Source organism: Engraulis encrasicolus, chromosome 18 (genome assembly GCF_034702125.1).
Source record: "Engraulis encrasicolus isolate BLACKSEA-1 chromosome 18, IST_EnEncr_1.0, whole genome shotgun sequence".
Taxonomy (NCBI): domain Eukaryota; kingdom Metazoa; phylum Chordata; class Actinopteri; order Clupeiformes; family Engraulidae; genus Engraulis; species Engraulis encrasicolus.
This window is the reverse complement of record NC_085874.1, coordinates 1,398,530-1,422,500: the sequence shown is the minus strand read 5'-3', so window position 1 is coordinate 1,422,500 and position 23,971 is coordinate 1,398,530. Positions and strand designations below refer to the sequence as shown.

Below are 23,971 nucleotides of genomic sequence, written 5' to 3'. Positions count from 1 at the left end.
TCTTATCTATTCTGCCCTTCAAAGGCAAAGTGCAGTAAGTCCGCCAACATTGACAGAGAAAAAGGCCTTCAAATGATTGGTTTTAGGTTGGGTATTGTAGTTACTGCAAATATGACATCTCTATTATGAAGATCATTTTCAGTCTAAACTCAGTTTTGACAAAATATGTAGTAATTGTACTTTGCCATTGTACCACAGTCATAGGCGTGCATAGATAGGGACGAGGTAGTGCTAAATGCACATGCCCCTTTGCCCTCCAGAACAAAAAGTGCCCTTTTTGAAAGTGTTTTATTTTACTCCATAATGAATTGTGGTCTTTGTTGACATAATCATCTAGAAAGGCTTGACAAGGAAAAGTGTGTGATAATAATGCCTCAATAATCCCAATATAGCCTTGTAAGGCAGCCATAAATTCCACATTCCCCCCAGCACCTGCCTCCCAAAACGCCTGTGCACGCCAGTGACTGCAGTATTGTATGTTATGTCTAATATCTACTGAAGATATCATTTGAATAGTTGTGTGTACTTGGCTAGTAGAGCTGATTCTTATGATCTGGGGTGAGTTTCACAAAACACCACATTTTGCCTTTGCATTTTTTTTTTTTAAATCTTTAATCTAGACATTTACCATACCAGTCAAACAGTTTAGAACAGTTTTTTCCCAGTTCCCATGGGTTTTATTCATAAACATACAATCCAGTGGCTTTATTCAACATGATTCATTAATTCAAGAAAATGAAGAAAATTAAGTAACACTAATCACAAAAAAGTCTGAAAAGTTTTTTTTTGTTGCTTTATTTGTATGAAGTAACCACTTTTACCTGCATGTTAATACATAGTAAAACATTGTATTTTTCACAAAACATCACCACCATGTTACCTTTCATATTGTCTCCCATTGCTATACAGTCATTTGTGCTTGGACACCTCCGCACACCATGTTAAATACCATAATGCAAATTTTAATGACTAAGGAAAGCTGAAGAGAAAAGAACACAGTAAATACAGTGGTTCCCAAACGTTTGCTGCTGGGACCCCCCCTTTTGGATCTACGAATATTTCCACAACCCCGCTCCCACATCCCGCATTCCAAATGCAAAACATTTTTTGTTGTTAATGTTGCCATCATACAGTAGACATGCTTAAGTTATTGTCTAGGTTTTATGCAGCCATTCACTCTTCTCTGCGACCCCCCTGCAGGACCTCTGTGACCCCCTTAGGGCCCCCAACCCCTAGTTTGGGAACCACCGCAGTAAGTACAGCAGACAATTGCTGCCGACACGCACACAAGAGAAGAACACTCTGTAATATATAGCAAGATACATAATGAAGTGGTGCCAAAATGATTTAAAATTCATATTGACAATGACACCAAATGTTTGTTTTGAATATAAGGTGCTGTTGTTAGAGTTTTGTTTGGTAGATATGTGCTTGTGCTTTTGTATTATTATTATTATTATTTATATATGTAAAGGCACAGCCTAGTGGACATGTCCATAATTATGGATTATACGAGAACATCATTTACTCATTAGGAATCAAAACGTTAATTTGCTGGAATGCTTCTAAAATGGATCAATAAATCAAGTACATCACATTATTCACAACAAATATTCAAAGTGTGTTTAATACTTCACTATAGCCACAGCGAGCTTGAGTTCAAAGCGATTTAAAAAAATAAAAAGATGATTGTGTTAATTCAGGTAAATTCACTTAATGCTTTAAAAACAGATAAAATGTAATGTACATTAGAAAAAGTCACACTGTAGCTGTAACGGCTGCTGTTGGTTCTTCAGCAAGGCTATAGTTCGACTGACAAGATATTGTCATACAACCTTATATACCAGTATCAGAAACATGGGGAAGGTTGCAAATATGCATAATAGGCAGAGGGAAAGTAATATGTTTGATATATTATGACCGTATATGCATAAAGCTTATTATACAGTGCAAAGTTGTTGCTTAAATTACAAAAACAGCTAAAACAAAAAGTATCACATAGAAAAAGGCATCCACAACATTAAGAACTTTGTACAGTCATAAACAGGATACAATAAATTACTGTACATTTTTATTTTTGTCATATAAAAATAAGTTTAGTGCAACCTGGCATACTGATAAAATCACGCCATTCAATCCCAGTTTTTCAAATCACACATAATATTGCATTATTACATAGCTGACATTAAAGAATAGGAATTTACATGCGTTCCTGCTTTAGATGCAAGTAAGACTGTAGGCAAGAAAGTAAAGAAAAGGCACACATATTTTACATAAAAGTACCAGGCAAATGGTATATTAGCATGGTTGGTCAAAATCAGGTTAGGTTTGAGTTACATGTTCTTCATCTTTGAGAGTGTAAAACATTTTTTTTTAACAAAAAGGCATGCTGTAAACATGCATTTCAACTACATAAAAAATCAAATAACATCATGCTTGATTAAAATGTGGATTTATGCATGTATTTTCACATGTAAACAATTGCAAATGTTTGTGCTGAATTTCCCTTTTCGTTATGTTTGATCATTCTCTGTGCATTTGCTTGCCCTTAAAGAGAATCATGACCCCACAGCGTTGTAAAGCTGGTACCTTCTCACGGATGTGACTGTGTAGAGACTACAGTAAAAATGTCCCGTGTTGGAGTGTAGTGGAATGGCGGAGCTTGTTATTGGTTACTGGATACACATCTGAGTCACTTCACAGACGAATCTTGATACGGCTGTCTGGGGGTACAAGTCTTGTCTTCTGAATCTGAGGGAGTGTGTGTTGGATCATCATGGGCCGGTGACTTCTCCCGTGGCTCTTCAGAGAAAATACGGAGTGACGCGATGGCCTTGGTGCAAACCTGTACGCTTTCCTCCTGTTGGCCATTCGCGTCCGACGACATTTGATCGGAAATCCTTTTTCCTGATTTTTCAGTGAGAGTGGTCGGCGGAGGCGGCTCTTCCCTCGTTCCAGCAGTTTGAGGGATGTGCGAGATGTGTCTACCGTCACCGGGCAACTTCTGGCTGTTTGCTTCCTGGCGCGCCGCGGCAGCAGCGCTACACTTCTCTGGTGTGGCGTTGCTTTCTAAGGGCACATGGGCAGCAGAAGGTGGGGTGGGGAGGCCTGTGGTGGTGGTGGTGGTGGTAGTGGTGGTGGACCTAGCAGACTGCACCATCTGTATACCACCGATGGGGACCATTGGGAATGGCGCACGGACCTGCAGTTGGGAGTGTAAGGGCAGGTGACTGAACAGACCATGAGTTGAGGAGGAGAGGGAGGAAGCGCTGGCTCCTATACAGCTGCTGACGTTCCTGCTGCCAAATTCGGCCAACTTCTTTGTCTGCTCCTAAAAAAACACATAATGCAATTTGTTTATCTCTCATGAACTGTACCGTAATGTCATGTCATGTCATGTCATGCCTTCTACCTGCTGACAAAATGGACATTTAAAGAGGAACTGAAGAACCACTATTTTTCAGCCATGCATTTGATATACTGTACAGAAAGTGTATTAAAATTAACTGAAATGTCATTTAAAATTAATATCCTATAACTGTAATCAGTAACACTTAACATGACCGTTTCGAGACATGACTCAACATACCTGTATGTACGTAACAACCCTTTTGTGAATGTGGAAAAAAGAATGTTGAAAACTTGCCAAAATAAAAGTCACAAACTAGTAGTGTCGTTTCTGTTACAATACCACACCACATCTGAGTCAATTGGGATAAGTCAGTGTCAAAAACACTGGACATGGATCATTTCTCATCTTTGGATTCTGAGCAACATCCAACACACACACTTGTTGCTTCTGCCCCTCGTGGAAAAGACCACACAGACAGACAGACACAGACACAGACACGCACGCGCACACACACACACACACACACACACACACACACTATGGAACCATGCACCATGTGACTGCACCTTACCTGCACTCTCAGACCTCCACTACCAAGAACTGCTTGCACTATGTGACTTTGCACCTTTCTGCACAACCTCCTACACATTGAACACACCATGCTGCTACAATGCTGCTACTTGACAAACTTGACTGCAATGGATTATGCTTGACTGCACTGTGTATAGTACAGCATAGCCTTGTCTTATTCTTTTTGTATTTTACTATTATTATTATTATTATTATTATTATTATTATTATTATTATTATTATTATTATTATTATGTCTTCCTTATATTTTTCATCACTTTATTGTTACTGGTTCATCACTGGTCCATCACTGTCACTCACCACTGTTACCGTAAATGCTCAGTTGTTATTCATTACTCCATCACTTCACTGTTATTGGTCCATCACTGTTACTTGTCCTGTCTTAGACTTTGATGTCATTGTGTTAATGTCAGTCCTGTGTATGTCTATGTCCTTTCATGGTTTAGAGAGAGAAAAGTAATTTCGATTTCCTTGTATGACCTGCGCATATGAAGAAACTGACAATAAAAGCTGACTTGACTTGACTTAAACCTCCTAAACTTTTGGACCAAGCTCTGGTTCTATGATTCTACACTTTGCATGATTAGAAAGTCTGTTTTCCTCAGTAATCTGGAAACGTCCAGAAGGGAGAGTGGGTACAAAAGGGGGAGTGGCAAGCCAATAGTCCGACTAAGATGTATACATGCCAACTTAGCTCAGATAAGAATCATGTAGGCAAGCATAGTCCAATTTCAAACTCCAGTTTGGTTTGATTTAAACTCAACTAAGGTGTACACATGACTTTTGAAATGCCAACTTCAGTCGGAATAAGCCAATAATTCGAATTTCTCAAAATGCATGTATACCCACTGACTGTTTACGAGGTATCTGTTATGATGACACCCTTTAGTTGATACCTATTATGAGGATGCACTCTTCCAAAAATTGACTTGAATAAATTGCCAGTGAATGCCAAAGGTTTACAGTTGTTGCTCCAAATCTTGACAGCAGAAATCACAACTATGCTGCTCATTGAAATTGAGCTGCCTATTGCCAAATTTGATCTTTTCATGAATATTTAGGAAGTAAAGTTACTATTTACTCAAAATGGCGGACATGGAGAAGAATCACCTTTTCATGTATGAAAAGTGCAATTTTCCCAGTCATGGATGCTTTGATGAATTTGATGGTGTTGGTAAGCATTTTTGAAAATGTTAACATTTGTGAATGGGCTGCATTAATTCCGGAAATAAACTACTTAAGTACTACGGCCCTACCGTAGCACTAATAGGTAGGGCACTAGTCTACTTGCTTCCTGTCGCTATCTTCTCTGTCCTATCTAATAAAAACTAATAAAGGCTGAGAAGCACCCCCAAATACTTAAATATTACACAGTGCACCTTTAAGGGAACCCTGTGCTGTTATTTTAATGCCAAACATGCAGAATGAACAGTAAACATTCTTTTAACGCATAATATGGACTTACCATGTCAGTTTCAGATGCACTCCTTGCCTTTTGGACAAGACCAACAACCTCTGCGTGTAAGTTTTGTCCCTGGTTCCACGAGGCGCTGTGGTGATGAAGCCCCCTCCTTGGGGAAACGGGTCTCATTTTGTATCGACTCCTCGGGGAGAGGTCCCTCCTGCCACCGAGCTCACTCCCTGGGGATGAGGGACGGCTCAGACCGGAGGTGGGCGACAGGAGGTTTGTGGGTGAAAGCGAAAGCTCACTCCTCCTCGGGGACACATCTCTGCGTGAAAAGTCCTTCCTAGGAGACAAGTGCTGATGACCGTGTTGTTGGGGCTCTCTCTTGTTGGGTAAGTGCCTACGGGGCGACAGCTCCCTTCTGAACATAGCGTATCTCTGGGATGTAGGAGAAGGCTCTCGGAGAGGCGAGGACTCGTACCCAGAGGACGACAGGCACGACGGGGAAGAAGGGGAGATGTGCTCTGGTGACGAGGTGAAGTCATCATCCTTTAAGGAGGACTGCACGCTCAACTGGTGCCGGTTATTCGCTGCCATGGTTCCATGCAACAAGCTCTGATACTCTTGCATCGGGGACAGCTCTCCCATACGCTCGTAACTCCTAAGCTGCGTGGCCTGGATGATGGGCTGGCTTGTTAAGAAACTGTAAACCGAGGGCTTGCAGCCAGGGTGCATCAAGTCTGTGGTGCTGCATCCCTGGGAGGCGGTAACCACGGTAGCGGCAAGCGCAGCGAGACTACTGGGCTGAGGGCTTGTGCTTCGAGAGCACGTCCGCGGAGTCGAGTCGCCCTCGTACTCCTCCTCGTCCTCCTCATCCTCGTCCAAGTCGTCTCCGTCATCTTCAGCTCCCTCCGAGTCCTCGGCATCTGAGAACTGATGGTCCGTCAGGCCAACTCTGGGGCTGTCCTCTACAGCATCTAGTGAATCGGATGGAGAATAGAGAAGCCATTTTATTATTACTGTTGTTGTTGTTGTTAACTACCATACTTATTATCACATATATTACCCAGCATGTGCATTTAGAAAATTAAAATGACAACAACATATTCAACAAATAGAGAAATATTCCAGATTAACACCCCTGTGAAAGACTTCTATCGTTGAGAAGTGCTCCAAATGACCACATCTGAATTCCATGAACTCGACCAGCGTCTGTTGGGCTTTTCAGCCCAGATTGAGATAACAACATCTACCATTTTGCCCGTTCCACCATCAGCCATGTTTTCTACATTGTTAAGATTGGTAAGTTGGGCTGGAAATTCCATAACTTGCCCTGAAACCAATATTGTTATAGTTTACTGGTGTGTTTGCCCCATGTTACTAGTAGTACACCCATTTCAAGGGCATTTGTTCATCAGTGTAAAGCAACATCTCTTAATCAACTATTCTGATTTACCGTGACTGTGACTTCTTTCTACGTAAAATAAATACCCCCCATCCCCTGTCCAACAACAAAGTAAGAGAAATGTCCCCAGTTTGGTGATAGATGATCCAATACAATTCAATAAGCCATGCTAGCTTAATTTGAGAAGAGCCAATTGAAGCCAATTGGAGCCAATTTTGGTCCCCTAGGGGAAATTCTTTCTCTGCACTTTATCCCATTTGGACTAGTGAATCACATTGAAGTACACACACTAGTCCGTAGCAGTGGGCTGCCTGCTGAGCGGCGCCCGGGGAGCAGTGTGGGGGTTAGGTGCCTTGCTCAAGGGCACTTCAGCCGTGGTCCGGTCGGGCATTGAACCGGGAACCCTTGGGTTGCCAACCCAATGTTCTAACCACTGAGCCACGGCTGGCACTATGAGTATTATTGCCAGACACAGAGATCGTCTGAATTAAGAGGAAGAAGGTAGAGCATGTTGAAGTGTTTTACAGGCGAATCAGTCATTGTCAGCATCTATCAGTTAGGCGTTGTAACCCCTCACTACCCCTGAAAAATGAACGTCTTGTCTCATAATGATGTACTCTCTTCTAAAAAGGCATTTTCCCAAATTACAAACACAAGCATAATTTTAATTCACACTCATATGACCCATTGAACACTAATGTGCATATGGTAAAACACTACACTCAGCTTGATGCACAGTAGACCTTATTTTGTTCTGTGTTATGCTTACAGAGAGTATTTTTCTGTTGTAAAATACTGGAATATTGTTTTTAGACTCTAAATATATTTGACATATTTTTCTGACATTGAAAAAGTTGCACTAACTTACTGTAAAATACTGGGTAACCACATGAAAGTGATCTCTTGTATTACATATTTTGGAGATCAAAAACTAATACAGTATTTCTCAATTGGTTTTGTACATTTCTCGAATCTCTCTCGCAATTTGCAAAACATAATATTCATTCTCAAAACAGCTTTAACAAATGGCAAAACACAGTGGATGACCTGCAAAACCAAGTCTCTTGCTCAAAACCCAAGTTTTTGTGTCAATGAACGCATCAGTGACAGTAGAATGGTTAGTCATTGTGTCATAGTATGGTCCATGTATGGACAAGCTAGTCAAATCGATTTGTCATGTTGTCAATTGAATAGTGCACTCTTGAGGATCTTTTCTGAAGCAAAATGTTGTTTAGATTGGATGGGAAATGTTGTAAATTCTACTTTATATTACATTGATCAGATAAGATTGTCCTAGATATACATTTAGACTATGACCTATTTATTGACAGGTTTTCTCATGGCAAAATAGGAAAAATAGCAAACTCTGGTTGAGGTGTCAAAATGCGCCCTATACCATCCCTTTTTACTTGTCTTGCAAGCCCATGTGAAAAAAAATCTAGAACTATATAAAGGGCACATGAGGCATAGAGTTATATAATGCAGTACAGTGCCCACTGTTGTATTGCATGCCTGTTTTCTCTATCCCTTCTATTGCCTTTGATTAGTGAGAGTCAATATTTACCTGTGAGCAATTTACTAATTCAGATCACATTTATAGATAAAAATCCAATGGAAATTATACAGTGCTTATCACATTATGACAGCTTGGTAAATCATTTTGCATGTCAGACTTAAACTATGACATAGGGCCTAAATGTTTTAGGGGGTGAGATAGTTTAATGTATTCAGTGACAAAGCTTTTTGAGTGATATGACAAAAGCAACTGATAATGTACGAAATCACTGAGAATTGTACACAGCCATGGCAGGGTGGACGGGAGCATTTGCTATATGCCGAAAACAATGAGAAACTGATCTGACCATGTGCAGAGGTAACACCAGGAAGTCACAATTGAACAAAGACTTTTGAGAATCATTATTCTGTTGTGAGAAATGTACAAAACCAATTGAGAAAAACTGTACAATGTGTGTTCTCACAGCATCCACTCATATTTTCATAAATATCACATCCAATGTGTGTCCTTATGGGGTGATGATTGCAGATTGTGAACAGGTATGAAAGGACTTTGCTCAGGTGATGAGGAAGTACACATAGTATGGCAATTGATTGTAGTATTTTGAATGATAGTGTGTTAAATGAGAAAACCAGCACTTTTCTTCATGAAAATTGTGTCCAAATCCAGAAAATTGTGTGTAGTGTATTGGGAAAAGTGTGTTTCAGAACTGAAACTGGAGTGCAAAGAAGGAATTGTGTTTAGAGTTCAGTGACATTGGTTATGGGAGTTGGGAAATGGGTGAGGTGTTTTCGAAAAAACGTAAATGGGAATATGGTCCTTCCTATTAACTATTAAAGCCGTGAAAGCCCAACTGGGAAACTCCAACTCCCATTGTCATTGTGACACAGCACTCCACAGCACACAAGTGTTCACTGCATACTGCATACAACGAAATTGCATTTATGCCTCACCCGTGCATGGGGGCAGCCCCCAATGGCGCCCCTATTCAATTACATGTTAATCTTGAGCATGCATAAGATGCATTTTGAGTCTGTTACTTTTCCATGACTTGTACATCTACTAGTAAAATATTTGAATGAGTGTATGAATGAATACATGTATTCGTTTAATCGCATCAGTTTTAGTCAGTCGATTAATATGTTATGGTAATGACAGTCTTGACGTGATGAAAAACTGTCCCCAAAAGAAGCTAAACAAAGCTTAGAGGAAGGGGCCCATTTGTCCTGTGGTCATACCTAACATCTTGTAGTACAGTAAGATAAATTAAGCCCATACTTTTCCAGAATCCATGTGATGTCACGTGAGCGTCCCTTTATAAGACTCTAGGTTAGGAGACCTTTAGGAAACTTAAGGCTGAAAATAAATGGAGGTCCCTTAGCGCTGTAGATGGCGGTAGTGCACATCTTATGCAAGCCACCACCAAACGCCACAGAAAGAGAAAGAGGGGACAATATCCTCTTAGGAGACCAAACTTGAGCACACTCTTTTGCATTGGGTAGGCAGGGCTTGATTTATCATACTCTACTAGAAGATGTTTGGTCATACCATTTCTTAAGAAAAACAGAGGTTGATTTCGGTGTTCATGCTGAAGTACCGTTTTGCGCGTGTACAAGATGCAATAAAACAATGTTAATATTGCTGAAATTATCGATAAAAAAAACAAAAAACATACCGGCTTCCTCAGCATCCCCATCAATGGATGTTACTGACACCCCGAGCTCCAGGCACTTCTTCATGTGGGCTTTGGATTTCATGTGCTTTGTCAGATTTCCTACAATAAAATAAAATAAAATAAAAATAAAAATATAAATACATTTAAAAACAGTGAAGATCTGGATCTGTGAGGACACTGAAGGATGACTGAAGGCAACACATTTACATACTTATACACACTGTGCAGAATTATTAGGCACACAAGTTTTTTGACCATATCGTCCATTTTATGCATATTTTCTGTCACCAACCTCTATGGACAAGAACACCTATTGGATTTCAGCATTCCAGGTCATGCACATGTGTACGTATAATAAGACATGTGTGACGGAGGTCATCTTGCACCTGTTCACCCCCCTCGAGGATCGAACGTGCGATCTCGTCAACTACAATCGTCCGGCAACGCGAGACACAGTACGATACCGCTGGGCCAAGAGACTAGTCTCTCGGCCCAACGGCACAAGACTGTATGAGGCTATCGGAGGGAGGTTTACCAACGTTCCACGCCAACTCTGTGCTAGTTAGCCTCCGTTACACATGGTGTGATCGAATGAGCCCAATACCCTATATCAGGTGTGCATAATCATTAGGCAACTTTGTTTTCCACTGGGAAAATGGGCCACAAAAGAGATCTAACAAATTCTATAACAATTTTGAAGTCTTCCAGAGAGGCTGTCTGTCTTTGTCTTTGTCTTCTTCTCATTGCAGTACTTTTATAAGAAGGTCAAAGATGTATTCCCTTACAGAGATCTAGAGATGGGGGTACTGGAAATCTAATTTCTTAGATCATACAGTCCAGTGACTACAAAAAGCATGCGAACCCTTTAGAATTATTTGGGAATTCTGCATGAATTGGACATACAAATGTGCTCTGATAGTCATTTAAGTCACAACAACATATAAATACATTATGCTGTAGCTAATGCTGTACAAACAATTGCAGCCAGGAGTCAGACAACTTTGGGTCAAATTAATGTGATGACATTACAGGTGTTGGTGAAAGTTGCCCAGTAGATTCAGTAGCAGACTTGTCAGTTAACAACAACAGAGAAAACACAATTGACAGAACTCGTATTTTGTCACCGGACAAGAATTTCATTTAGCCTACTGAACTAGTCGAACCAGCCTAGCAAACAAAAATATTTTTAGCCAGATTACATTCAAGGCACTACCAAAGGCAGACACCAACCAAATGTAGATGTCTAATGGATCTGAGTCTAAAAAGGCTTCTAAAAGAGAACTTGTAGCGAATGTCTCTGACACAGTAGCCTAATGGCTTTCATGAAGTACGTTTCACTCAGTCGGTTCTTTCTAATATCCTAACCCTTGTGCTTGTGGCCTCGTGATGACGTCATTGACGATAGAAGTTTATTTCACTATATCACAAAAGAGCAATTCAAATGTCATTTTCACATTGGTAATAATCGCAATGTTGAATGGGGAATAGTCCCCAAAAAGTTGTTGTGTTGTTGTTGTCACTCTTTGGAAGTGAGACTTATTTCGGCCTATTCTCACTCTCTCACTCCACAATTTGTATTTCTTACCCTGAAAAAAATGCCATTTTTACACCCCGGTAACACTTTAGAACAGGGGTGGGCAATTATTTTGGCCCAAGGGCCGCATTGGGTTTAGAAAGTTGACCAGAGGGCCAGATGTCGTAGGCAACTTGGCCGTGCCAATAATAAGAAATGGTGTGCCAACATAATTACACCATTGTCAGTTATGCCATTCCCACAAATTGTATCTAGATGTGGACTTTAGTAATCTTAGGTTTCCAAGACCCTTGTTAGGTAGCCAAATTAAGAATGAGTGACCATATGAATCTTCATTTTTTTTCTTGGAAAGGCTCTGAGGGCCGCATGAAATGGCTGAGGGGGCCGCATGTGGCCTCCGGGCCTGAGTTTGCCCACGTCTGCTTTAGAATATCTACCCCAAAAGCGTTATGAACACTTTATAAATAATTAACTTATTATCAACAAAACATTTACAAATGTTTGTAAATGAGTAAGAAATACGAAAACACAGCAGGCACAGCGCAGTCACATCGGTCCTGGAGGTTTGTTCCCCAAAGACAAGAAGGCATGAACCATCCAGTAGAGGTCAACACCCACTCCACTGTGCAGTTGTAGTTTGGTTCTTACTCATTTGCAAACATATTTAAAGGATTTGTTTATGATCATTTCATTAATAAACATTCTTAAAGTGTTAATATAGTTTTTTAGAGGTAGCAATTCTTAAGTGTGACCTAAACCCCAATTTTCTTTTGCCAAGTTAATTTTGTGTTTGCGTGAAATTGCTTAAAGGGCAACTCCTGCTATTTTCAATGTGCTGTTGTATTGCTCACACTACCCTTGATTTGTCAGTACATGGTGATGCCGCAGTTTTTGGCCCAGCCCTTTCCGAGATATGAGCTATTCTAATGGGGGCAACTTTTGTTTACATTTTTTAAAAAATGAGCATAGGCCTACTCCAAATATTTTCCCAAAAGGTATCGCTGTTTGCTAGCTGTCTGCTGATGTTGCATAACCTTTTGGATGTTTTTGGGAATAAATGAAAATGTTTTTTTGAAATGTAAACAAAAGTTGCCCCCATTAGAATAGCTCATATCTCGGAAAGGGCTGAGCCAAAAAATGCAGCGTCACCGGGTACTGACAAGTCAAGGGTAGCGTGAGCAATACAACAGCATATTGAAATTGACAGGAGTTGCCCTTTAAGCTTGGTAACTCAGAGGTCCAGCAATGCAAGCGTAGCTGCCTTTGAGTAAGAAGAATGTTGTGAGTACGTTTTAAAGGTAGGAAGTGGACAAGACGCGAAAGCAAGCTCGACAGCACTTCGTCTTTGCCAAGCGATGATGTAATGGGACAACCTTTGGGGCCTGCTGTAATGAAGATGTTGTATTAAAAGTGTAAAAACCGATTGGCTTCAGGGTTTCTGTCATGTTTCATCAATATGGGTATGTCAGGCTTTGCCAGTTGCTCAAATGCAAATACAGTCATTGATGTTAAAAGCTTATGTTGCCCCTCTGTATTATATGTAGGGGACAACTGTGGCCTTAAGGACATGGACTTTAGATCAGACGGTTGCAGGTTTGAATCCCACCCTTCAACTCAACGAGTTGCCTTTGAGCACCTAACCCCCATACTGCTCCTGGGACTGTGACCAATACCCTGTAAAGAACTGTAAGTTGCTTTGGATAAAAGTGTCAGCTAAGTGCAATGTAATGTAATTTCACATTTGAGTCTTACCTTTAGTTTTAAAGGCAAAGTTGCAGAATTTGCAAACATACGGCCTCACGTCAGTATGTGTGCGGATGTGCTTCTTAAGCATACTTGGCTTCTTGCAGCGTATCCCACATTCCTCGCAGATGTACTTGCCTCTCCCCCTGCCCCGCACGTAAACATAGTCCTCGTTTGACTTGAACCTGAAAAAGAAATGACAATTTTGCTGGCTGTTACTGAAGAGCAAGTGAAAAATATATGCAAGCTTCAAGCCATCAAATGCACATCTTCCATGTTTCATATAATGTTAAAGGTACACTGTGCAGGAAATGGCCAAAAAAAGGTACTGCAACTGTGCTGCTCATTGAAACTGGGCTGCCTATTGCCAAATTTTATCTTTTCATTGAAGTTTAATACTTAATAAACTAATATTTTCTAGTATGGCCCAAGTACAGTCATTTTTGCAGCTAAAAATGGCAATTTCTGGAAATTCAAAATGGCGGACCATGGAGAAGATCCCCCTTTTCATGTAAGAAAAATGCAATTTTTCCATTCATAATGAATACTTAGAATTTGATGGTGGTGGTAAGTATTCATGAAAAAGGTAACATTAGTGAATGGGTAGCATGAATTCTGGAAATAAACAACAAAAAATCTCACACAGTGTCCCTTTAACGTTCAGAGTGAATTTGGTGAGTAGACAATGTATTTGAAAAAAAGATGCAGTACAATTAGACTGACAAAATTAGACATTAAAAGACAATTGCTGTATATAACATGAAAAAACTATTTAGCGAAAAATTCTTCTGCTTTTACTTATATAGCTTAAAATGTGCACTGTGTAGGATGGTGGCCAGAGTAGGTATTACAATTATGCTGCTCATTGAAACTGCTGCTTATTGCCAAATTGGATCTTTTCATGAATATTTACTAAATAATGAACTAATATTTAGCCTGGTTCGGAGCATTTATTGCTTGCTCGCATTGAGGTGTCACAGGACACATTATAGACTATACTGCAGAGGTGTCAAAAGTAAAAGTAAAAAAAAGAAACACTGTTTCCTTCCAACACAAGTAAGTGAGTAACCAGTATACCTGTGTACTTGTCTTGTGATCAGCTAAGTCTGCACTGGTTGGGTCAAGTTTGTGGTGGGTCCTTTGTGGTGGGTTTTCACTGTTTTTCAGTAACAACACAGTCTATCTATCTCATTAGGTACAATGGTGTAAATGGTGTAACAGCTATGTAATGCAATGTGCTAGTGTTGTAATTACACCACAAAAGTACTTTTACTTTTACTTTTGACACCTCTGCTATATTGATGCTTTAGAGATCAACAGAAAACGTTTTCGAAGGTATTTGTTGACATTGAAGCAATTCATGCTTTTTGACTGGAGAAATGGAATCCTGCTACATGCTCGCAGACCTAGTAGTAGAGCTCATGAAGCTGCGCGGTACTACAGGTCGGGCAAGAGCCAGGTAACTAATATTTGCTAGTATGACCAAAGTACAGTAAGTTTTTCAGATAAAAATGTCTATGATCACATACCCTCCTTCAAAGATTTTGATGCGAGTTGGCTCAGTCTTCTTTGAGATGGGCTCCTTTTCTCCACGATCATTCTCGTTCCCTTGTGGGCTAAGACTCTTTTCATGATGACCGTATTCGCTTGAATCTATTTGCATGATCTCTGACTTGGGCTAGAATTAGAAGAAAAAAAAGTTACTATATACTTATCTCACTTATCAGAGATGACACAAAAAAATCAATGACAAAAATTACACTGATTTTTATTAGACATCATGGTATTGTATACAGGATGTGCAGAATTATTAGCCAAACAAGTTTTCTGACCATATCATCCATTCTATGCATATTCTGCCCTGATGGCTTTGTAACAGTGCGTTTGATACTTCTGTGCTAACGTGACCAACATCTTGGCCATTTCAAGACAGTCAGATCCCTCTGGAAGACTTCAAAATTGTTTATAAACTTTTCAGAGCTTGTTAGATCTATTTTGTGGCTAATTTTCCCAGGGGAAAATAAAGTTGCCCAATAATTATGCACACCTGATATAGGGTGTTGGGCTCCTTAGATCCTTAGATGTTAATTTCATAGTAATTTCTCAGTAATTTCAGTCTAATTTTATGGTAATAACTGCTTGTTATTAGTAATAACAGCAAAATAACCATATGGTTTCCAGTGCAATTACACTATAATTTCTCATTAATAACAGCAAAAATAACCATACAGTTTCCAGTGCAATTATGCTGTAGTTTCTAGTTAATAGTAGGCCAATGGAAACAGCTACTGTGTCATCATAGTAGTTAGGTGGTAGGTATGCCAGTAACTAAACGGTATCAGCCGAAGTAGTTTCATACTAATTAGGCTACATCAGGGCCGTAATGTGCAATATTTCCTCTTCCTATGTTATTGCATAGAAACAACCACCCAAGCATCCTTGTATTATTTCTGCTTAATTACCTTGTAAACAATTGAGTAGTTATACGGAAATAAGATAGAATCAGGGCCGTAAAATGCATTATCACCTATTCCACTCAATTCTATGGAAATTACATATTTTCATGGTCTTAAAATGTCTTATTTCTTATTTCCACTCAATTACTTAGTTATTATCATTTTTAATTAGACTAGCCTACTATGAATTGATTCAAGTACACAGACAAACAAATTGTGTGCAAAACTTTGTTTATTTTTCCAATCAGTTATGAGATTCATGTTCACTGATGTGAGGTTCAATCTGCCACCATCCAGAGGAAGTCCTGTGAACACAAACAAACAAACAGAGAAGTCAACTGCAAGACCGGTTTCACCACGTTTATTTTTTTATGTTATCAATTCACCATCGCTAAATTTGCTTCTGAAATGCAGTACCATGTTAAATGCACATTGTAAATCTTCCTCAGGCTGACATCGTTGCTGATTTACAAAGGCAAACTCTAGCTAGCACCTAGCTTCAGTCATTGAAAACATGGTGGGCAGAGCTAGCTAGAACTAGTGGTTTCCATTGTAAATGTACCTCTGTAGGCTATGCCATTTCAGCACAAACACGGCTGATAAGACGTGTTTGCAATGTATACAGTTAAAATCCTTGAATGGTCAGAGACAAAATGAAAGCAGGTTAAAGCTAGAAGTACATTAAAAGTTCGTTGTCAGGAAGCTTACCTTGCCTGGCTCTGCTGCACTGAAGTTGAACTAGCTCGCAGTGGCGGCGAGTCCTGTTGTTGCTAGGCAACGCAAGTTTGGTTACTTCAGAACAGAAGCGTCTCAATCAGTATACTTCTGTACTTCAAGCACACTCGTTCTAGTTGTACGCTGCCCGCTCTGCTTGCAGTATGGCTCAGAGACGCTGACGTTGTTTAATTCACCCTTCGCAAAAGCCACGCCCCCTAGTTATTGTTGCTACGTCCGTCAGAAACTTAGAACCAGGCACGCGTTATGGCTGCGTTTCATAGGAAATGTGTGTAGCCTACACTTCTTGTATCCTACACACGCTGATTACTAGAAGCCATATTCAACTGTGAAATACAACAACTTGATGATGGCGATGTGATGTCTGTAACCAGGACATTTGATAGTGCTTGGTGTAAACTGGGACATTGCAGCCGTCCGCCAAGACCTTTGGCTTTGGGCACTGACACTGCGCAGCTCTTGGGCAGTCACACTGGGCGTTTCTCTTCTGTTCACTTTAATGGTTTTAGTTGACAGTTAATATCTTCATAACAAGGTTGGAACAAGCGCAGCCCCATTTCAGTGTTACTTTTTTTGCTGTCACACTCGACGCATATACACAGACACAAACTGGGAAGGAGAGAGGGTGGGGGCTGCTCCGTGGGCTGTGCATTTGGCGCATATTAAACAACGCAACTAGTGGTTTCCCAATAAAATTTGAATCATAATGCCGTGGATCCAATACTATAATATCATATAATATTGTCCTTAAGTCTGAGCGATGCATTGATTATTTGTTAAGGGTACGTTTTCTGCCAGCTAAATGCAAGGGGGAAGGGGGCTATATTAGCAAACAAGACGATTGCACAGTTAGCCTGCTACTTTTAAATATGATCACCTGGAGCTAATAGCCTCCACATGGCTTAATCCATCCCTGTTATCAGTCCGCTTGAGGTTTTTGCTTCGGGAAAGTGAAAAAATGAGGTCCTAATTAATCTTCAGATGGTGTCGGACCCTGACGGTGCCGTTGTATGTCTCCCTGAAATCGTAGGTTTTTGACGGACCTCGACAAGTTCTACACTCCTTAGTTACCGTTGCTGAGCTCGGATTGGTTGGCGGCCGTTTGTGGGAGGGGCTTTGCGAAAGGCTAATTGAGTACACTGACACACAAGGGTGGAGTTTGAGACGTACAACAGAGTGCTTTCGCACGCAGGCAGCAACCAGGGTAACTTTCAAGGTGAGCTAAAATGGTCTTGATGTTGATTTCATCCACCTTCAATCGTCGAATTACTTTAGCCTTATGCAAACATGTTTTATGAGTTAGTGTTAGGTTTATGTTTGTTCTGGGAATTAAACGGCATACAGAAGTACCTTTACAATGGAAACCACTAGCTAGCTCTGCCCACCATGTTTTCAATGACTGAAGCTTGGTGATAGTTAGAGTTTGCCTTTGTAAATCAGCAACAATGTCAGTCTGAGGAAGATTTACAACGTGCATTTAACATGATACTGCATTTCAGAAGCAAATTTAGCGATGGTGATTTGATAACATAAAAAAATAAACGTGGTGAAACCGGTCTTGCAGTTGACTTCTCTGTTTGTTTGTGTTCACAGGACTTCCTCTGGATGGTGGCAGATTGACAACCTCACATCAGTGAACATGAATCTCATAACTGATTGGAAAAATAAATAAAGTTTTGCACACAATGTGTTTGTCTGTGTACTTGAATCACTTCATAGTAGGCTAGTCTATATTGTATTAAAAATGATAATAACTAAGTAATTGAGTGGAAATAAGAAATAAGACATTTTAAGACCATGAAAATATGTAATTTCCATAAAATTGAGTGGAATAGGTGATAATGCATTTTACGGCCCTGATTCTATCTTATTTCCATATAACTACTCAATTGTTTACAAGATAATTAAGCAGAAATAATACAAGGATGCTTGGGTTGTCGTTTCTATGCAATAACATAAGAAGAGGAAATATTGCACATTACGGCCCTGATGTAGCCTAATTAGTATGAAACTACTTCGGCTGATACCGTTTAGTTACTAGCATACCTACCACCTAACTACTATGATGACACAGTAGCTGTTTCCATTAGCCTACTATTAACTAGAAACTACAGCATAATTGCACTGGAAACTGTATGGTTATTTTTTGCTGTTATTAATGAGAAATTATAGTATAATTGCACTGGAAACCATATGGTTATTTTGCTGTTATTACTAATAACAAGCAGTTATTACCATACAATTAGACTGAAATTACTGAGAAATTACTATGAAATTAACACCTTATTAGTGATCCGTAAAGTTAAGTGTTACCTCATGTTCATAAAGGTCAGTGCTGGAACAAACCTATTTGCCGAATAATTCTGCACACAGTATATATAAAATAATATATAATACCATATAACATATAATGATCGCACTCACTTGCCCACATGGTATCTGATGGAGCCTCTGCTTCCATAGCAAAGATGACACTAGGCGTCCAGAGCCAGGTTGGTGCATAGCAGCTGTTGTGTATGTTTCAGTGTTCTTGGTTTGCCTTGAGCAAAGCAGTGCTAACGTCGCTTTAGTGCTGAGGCTGAAGGGGTTTGGATTGTAAGAACTAACACTCCAAGAGCCGTAAACAGAACTTATAGGCGTCGTTTGAGAATGATTTGGTTTGGTGTAATTGAGGAAACACCAGCTTACGCCGGTTGTCGTCCGAAGCGTCGGGAACTGAAAGAACTGCTGTTTGTCTGATAAATCAGTTAGGAGGAAAGTGCACCCAGGCCGCCCGCCTGCTTGATTCGCAACAAGTTGCACAAGCATTTGGTTCATGGGTGGTTTACTGGTCGTGTCCTGCATTCTTTCACCCGGAGTGTCTTGGGCGGTCGACATCTTTGGGAAGCAGTGATGGTCGGAGACGGGTCCATCGGCATCCAACTGGTCTAATGATAATGTTCTGTTCTGATTGTCTGGTAGAATTGGCAACGGTGGAGTTAAAGCTTCAACACGGTGCTGTAGAGCAGTCAACTTAGTAGGTGTTTTGGTGATGGGGATTTTACATGCTGATGGGATTTTCTCCTGCTCAGCAGCATCATTCTTAGAGAGACACACTGAATTGCCTTTACTTGGCCCTGTATTGCTCAGCTCAACTGCACTGAGCTCCTTCACTATTTGACCGTACATTCTCTCCTCTTTGACCAGTTTTTGTTGCTTGGTTTCAATAAAGAGCTCGAGGCTGTTAGCTGGGGATAACATACGTTTGCTTGCACCAATGGCACATGAAGAATCTGTAGTTGTGACAGTCCCAGAGGTCAAAGAAAGAGGAATTCCTGTGTTCAATACTCCAGACATTTCTTTAGGAATTTTCCAAACTGGACATGCATCAGGGTGTCCAAAACTTTGTGTTAAATGGAGTCCTGATTCACGTTTTGAAGCCATTCCTGCCAATGACATTGGCAAAGTCTTTTCAATGGATATTACCCTTGGAGTTGTGCACTGTGCATGAGAAGGTACGATGTCTGACATACTGGTATACATGATACTGCTGTAGGATGGGACATGAGTTGGGATCCTGACTGGAACCAGCATGCCTTGGAAAGACGAATCTGAGATCCCTGGCAGGGTAGCTGAACTATGTAAGGGTGTTGAGTGAGGTGAATGCGAGTAACGACGCAGAGGCTGGCAGTAGCTTTGACTGCAACCTCTGTCTTCATCACTCTGGTCCAGATGAAGAGTTTGAGAAAACTGCCGCTTATCAGGCGACAAACCAGGATGTCTAATATGTATTGTAGGCAAGTCATGTTTACTGTACACGTAATGCATCTGCTTCTGTGGGGGGCAATTATCCCAGTTTTGAAGTGTGTGGGGTAAGGAATGGTGCAGCACTGCTTCTTGGTGTGTGGATTCTTTTGTAAAATGCTCACAGTCTGATGAGCCTTGCAGTTTCTTGGATTTTGGTTCTTCACCAGTGGTTGAACCATGACAAGCTGTTTGGGAACTGCCCTGCCAACCTAGGGTTGATGCAGTCACAATGTCAGCATGTTCCTTCTTCATACTCAAATCTACATTTTGTTCTTGCAAAACAGTCTCAGGGTACACACTTAAAGATGCTTGCCGCACAAGGTAACCTCGTCTTTGTTGTTTTGAGGAGGAGGGACTTATGTATAGCTCCCCTTGTTTGGAAGTGGGGGAGAGACTTCCGTAATCAAATGACTTACTACGATTCTCTGGTAAGTCTGCGGGTAATGTGCACGGAGCCTGCTCTGACGAGGAACGCCGCATCTCTTTGTGATGATGACCTGGTAAGGAGAGTGTATGGCCAGGAACAGTTAAAAAGTCAGACTGTTTGCATAAGTCATCCAGTTTGGTTGGGGACATGCATTTTAGACTTTCCTCTCTGTCAAATGACATTGACAAGCTGGAACTATGTGACAGATTGCTATCTTGACTAGGACTGCGTGACAGGCTTGTGCAAGTAGACTCGAAACTTGATTCTCCGGAGGAGTATTCCATGTCTGCGAGCTTAAGGCGTTTTTTCTTGGGAGGAAGTTTTTCAGCAGGAAGCTGAGACAGGGTTTCGCTTCTTTGAGGCCACTGGAACTCCTCCACCACGGGTGGCTTCTCTGGTTCTTTAGCGGTTGCCACCTCTGCCTCCCGGTCTGCTTTCTCTGGTTCCTCGGTCACTCGAATCTCGGGCACTTGAATATTTGGCTGCCTCACAAGTTTATGGGGCACATGATACTGCTGGCTTGCTGAAATTCCAGAACGCTCATGATCACTGTGTTGGTGTTGGTCCATGCTTTCATATCTCAATATGAACTCTGGGCTTTTACCATCCTCAAAATCTACATCAGAATGTTCCAATAGCTTTCTACTTGGCTTGTCTTGACAACATGGGTTCAGATCAATGGACTCAGACTTGTCAAATGAGTTTGGCCTACTCAATGAGTTTGTATGCTGTATTACGGAAATTACATTGCCTGTTGTTTTCCTGTCAGGATCTGGAACAAAAACTAAATCTTCAGAACTAGGATGATTCCCATTGTCCAAACTCTCTGACTGGCTTTGGGAATAAAACATGGCTTTCTCGGTGGATGTGCCTCTTGGGGCATCATGGCCCATATTTGGATCATAATCATCAGCAATCTCAGCGACACCACTTTTACTACCCTCTTCCTGTCCACCAGAATCTTCCTCATCTCCGACACTTTTTTCTATCCTGCGTTTTCTGGTGGCACCTTCAGCAGTACCTCCTACATAAATAGGTGGAACAAAGGGATGTCCCTCTTTTCCTAAGGTTCTGAAATCCTGAATTACATGGCCTCTATCCCAATACTTTGACGGTGGAACTGTTATCTTAGAGAGCATAATAGAGTTTTCTGAATCTGCATGTCCCTCATGGGCTGAGTGCTCAAAGGCAGCTTGTCTCCTGAGTCTTCGCAAACCAGCTGCACCAGGATAGAAGACATCGTCTTGAGTAATCATCTCATCGAATGAATGACTACCTCTGAGATTTGGTGGAACGGTAAGGTTTGTTAAAGAGGACGTTGGCATTGAGTTGCTACGCATTAAAGGCCCTGAATCAGAAGGAGGTTCTAAAAGACTAGTGCTAGCTTGAGGAGCCAGGGTGTGTACATTTGCCTCACCTTTAGGTAGCCTTTGCATTTCTGCACTGTCACCTTTCAGGAACCCACGTTCCACTGTTCTAATTCCCATGTCCAGCATGGCATCAGGTTCATTCATGCTGATGAAGTCACTGTCTTGGCCAGCTACCATTCCTAATGGACTAATGGGCTGTTTCTGCCTGGATGGTTTATACCACGTCCTTCCAAACATGATCTCTTCGTACGATTTGACATTGGTATTTGGTGGGCTAATTTGTTGTTCTGCACTTTCAGACCTGGAGAAATACCCTGAATCTGTGCTCCCTTTGCTGTGTGGACTCAAAAGATTCAGGGACTGCTCTGAGGCTTGGTCTTGGTCTTTCTTCTCAGTCAGTCTCAAAGCGGGCCTCTGCTTGATGGTGTGAGACTCGTCGCCTTCACAAATTTGAGCATTGGCGCAGTCCATGGCTCCTGAGGGTATGCCTTGTTTGGGAATAATTAAGATGGGCACCTTCATAGACGCTACTGAGAACTCCTCTGCAGAGTCTGCATACACAGGTTGGCCAAACTTTTTCGTTGCATTAGATTCATTTCCAAATCGTACCTGTGGAATTTGGCAATTACTGTCCTCGAATAGAGGACACTCTGTGCTTTCTTCATCCGTGTCAGTGCTTTGCTCGCCGTCTGAGTGTACGTCTGTTTCTCCTACTGACGAGGCCTGATCCATGTCTGCACGTGTAGCTGCCTGTTCAGAAAATGGAACGAGTCCTGCCTTAATGGCATGAGCATGAGATTTTCTGTGTTTATACAAGTTGCTCTTAGTCTTGAAAGAAAAGCCACATGGAGCGCAGGGATAGGGGCGTTCTCCAGTATGTGAACGAATGTGCTTTTTCAATACACTTGGTTTAGCACAAGCCCTGCCACAGTAGTTGCAGATATATTTTCCTGTTTTTTTGGGTTTCAGTTCTTTCTTATGCATTTCCTCATATGGCTCAGATCCTGGCCGCGAATACTGTGCAAACACAGCATGGGAATTCTGGGACTTCTTTTGAGTGAACACTTCTTGACTATGGGTTTCTTCATTTGTAGAAGGGCACGTCAAGGGCCAAGCATGAGTTTCTGGACCAAGCTGTGCCACAGCACCAGACAAGCCAGGCTCTTGCATTAGCAGCTGTGGATATGAATGTGCTAACTTTTGGGGATAAGGATGGTGGCTGACCCTGGGACATGGGACATTGTGTTGAGATGATTGAGAGACTACAGAAGACTGAGGTTTCCCAGGACGATATTTGTGTTCTGAGTCGTTTCCACTGGCACCCCTCTGTTGGCCTTCGAGGTCCGTAGGAGGACCACAGACATCTTGCTCAGCGAACAGTCGGTTACCAGGTGATGGCTCTGAAACTGCCTTCTTCTGTAGAAAGACATTCTCTCTTTCCCGGCTGCATTTCTTCTCTGTAGCTAAGTCATATTTCTCCATTATGCCCCTTTATTTTATGTCGTAAATTGTGCTTGTAAAACAAGTTACAAACATATGTCCAACATCATAAATGATACATCTTCTTCAGGTTTTCCCATAACTTGACATACAATTCTTTCCCATCTGATCCTTACGCGATCTGCAAGAAAGATAAAAGGAGGTTACTGAATAGAAATATTTTCATTAGAATCCATCCAAAATGAGAACTTGCCAGTGAACACTGTAGTAAGCATCAATACTAGGGGAAATCAGTAAAAAAAAACTGCTAATATACAAAGCATCCACGTACTAACATGACCCCTACATTATCAGGTGGTGACATTTTTAAGATGACAAATAAAATATAAAAATCCTGCATACTACATAGGAAATATTCAGCAATATGAGGCAAAATGTCTTCAAAAGTGACTTCAATACCAAAAGTTTGGAAATTGATTCATTAGACTGGGTGCGTTTTAGTAGAATATTTACAGAATTTAGGCTGCATCATCTTC

At 41.0% G+C, this 23,971-nt stretch overlaps 1 protein-coding gene across 3 annotated transcripts in view; it reads right to left on the bottom strand.

The window, feature by feature from the left end:
• Positions 1-669: 669 nt before the first annotated feature.
• The window catches only part of hivep2a (HIVEP zinc finger 2a), a 39,266-nt gene continuing 15,964 nt past the window's right edge, over positions 670-23,971 (bottom strand). For all 3 annotated transcript variants that reach the window (XM_063222751.1, XM_063222753.1, XM_063222752.1), the window contains exons 3-8: positions 18,837-23,616; positions 14,751-14,899; positions 13,231-13,406; positions 9,945-10,043; positions 5,409-6,325; positions 670-3,331 (exon numbers count right to left, since the gene is read on the bottom strand). In XM_063222751.1, coding sequence (XP_063078821.1) covers positions 2,693-3,331; positions 5,409-6,325; positions 9,945-10,043; positions 13,231-13,406; positions 14,751-14,899; positions 18,837-23,477 — 6,621 coding nt within the window. In that variant the 5' untranslated portion in view covers positions 23,478-23,616 and the 3' untranslated portion in view covers positions 670-2,692. The remainder of the gene's footprint in view (positions 3,332-5,408; positions 6,326-9,944; positions 10,044-13,230; positions 13,407-14,750; positions 14,900-18,836; positions 23,617-23,971) is intronic.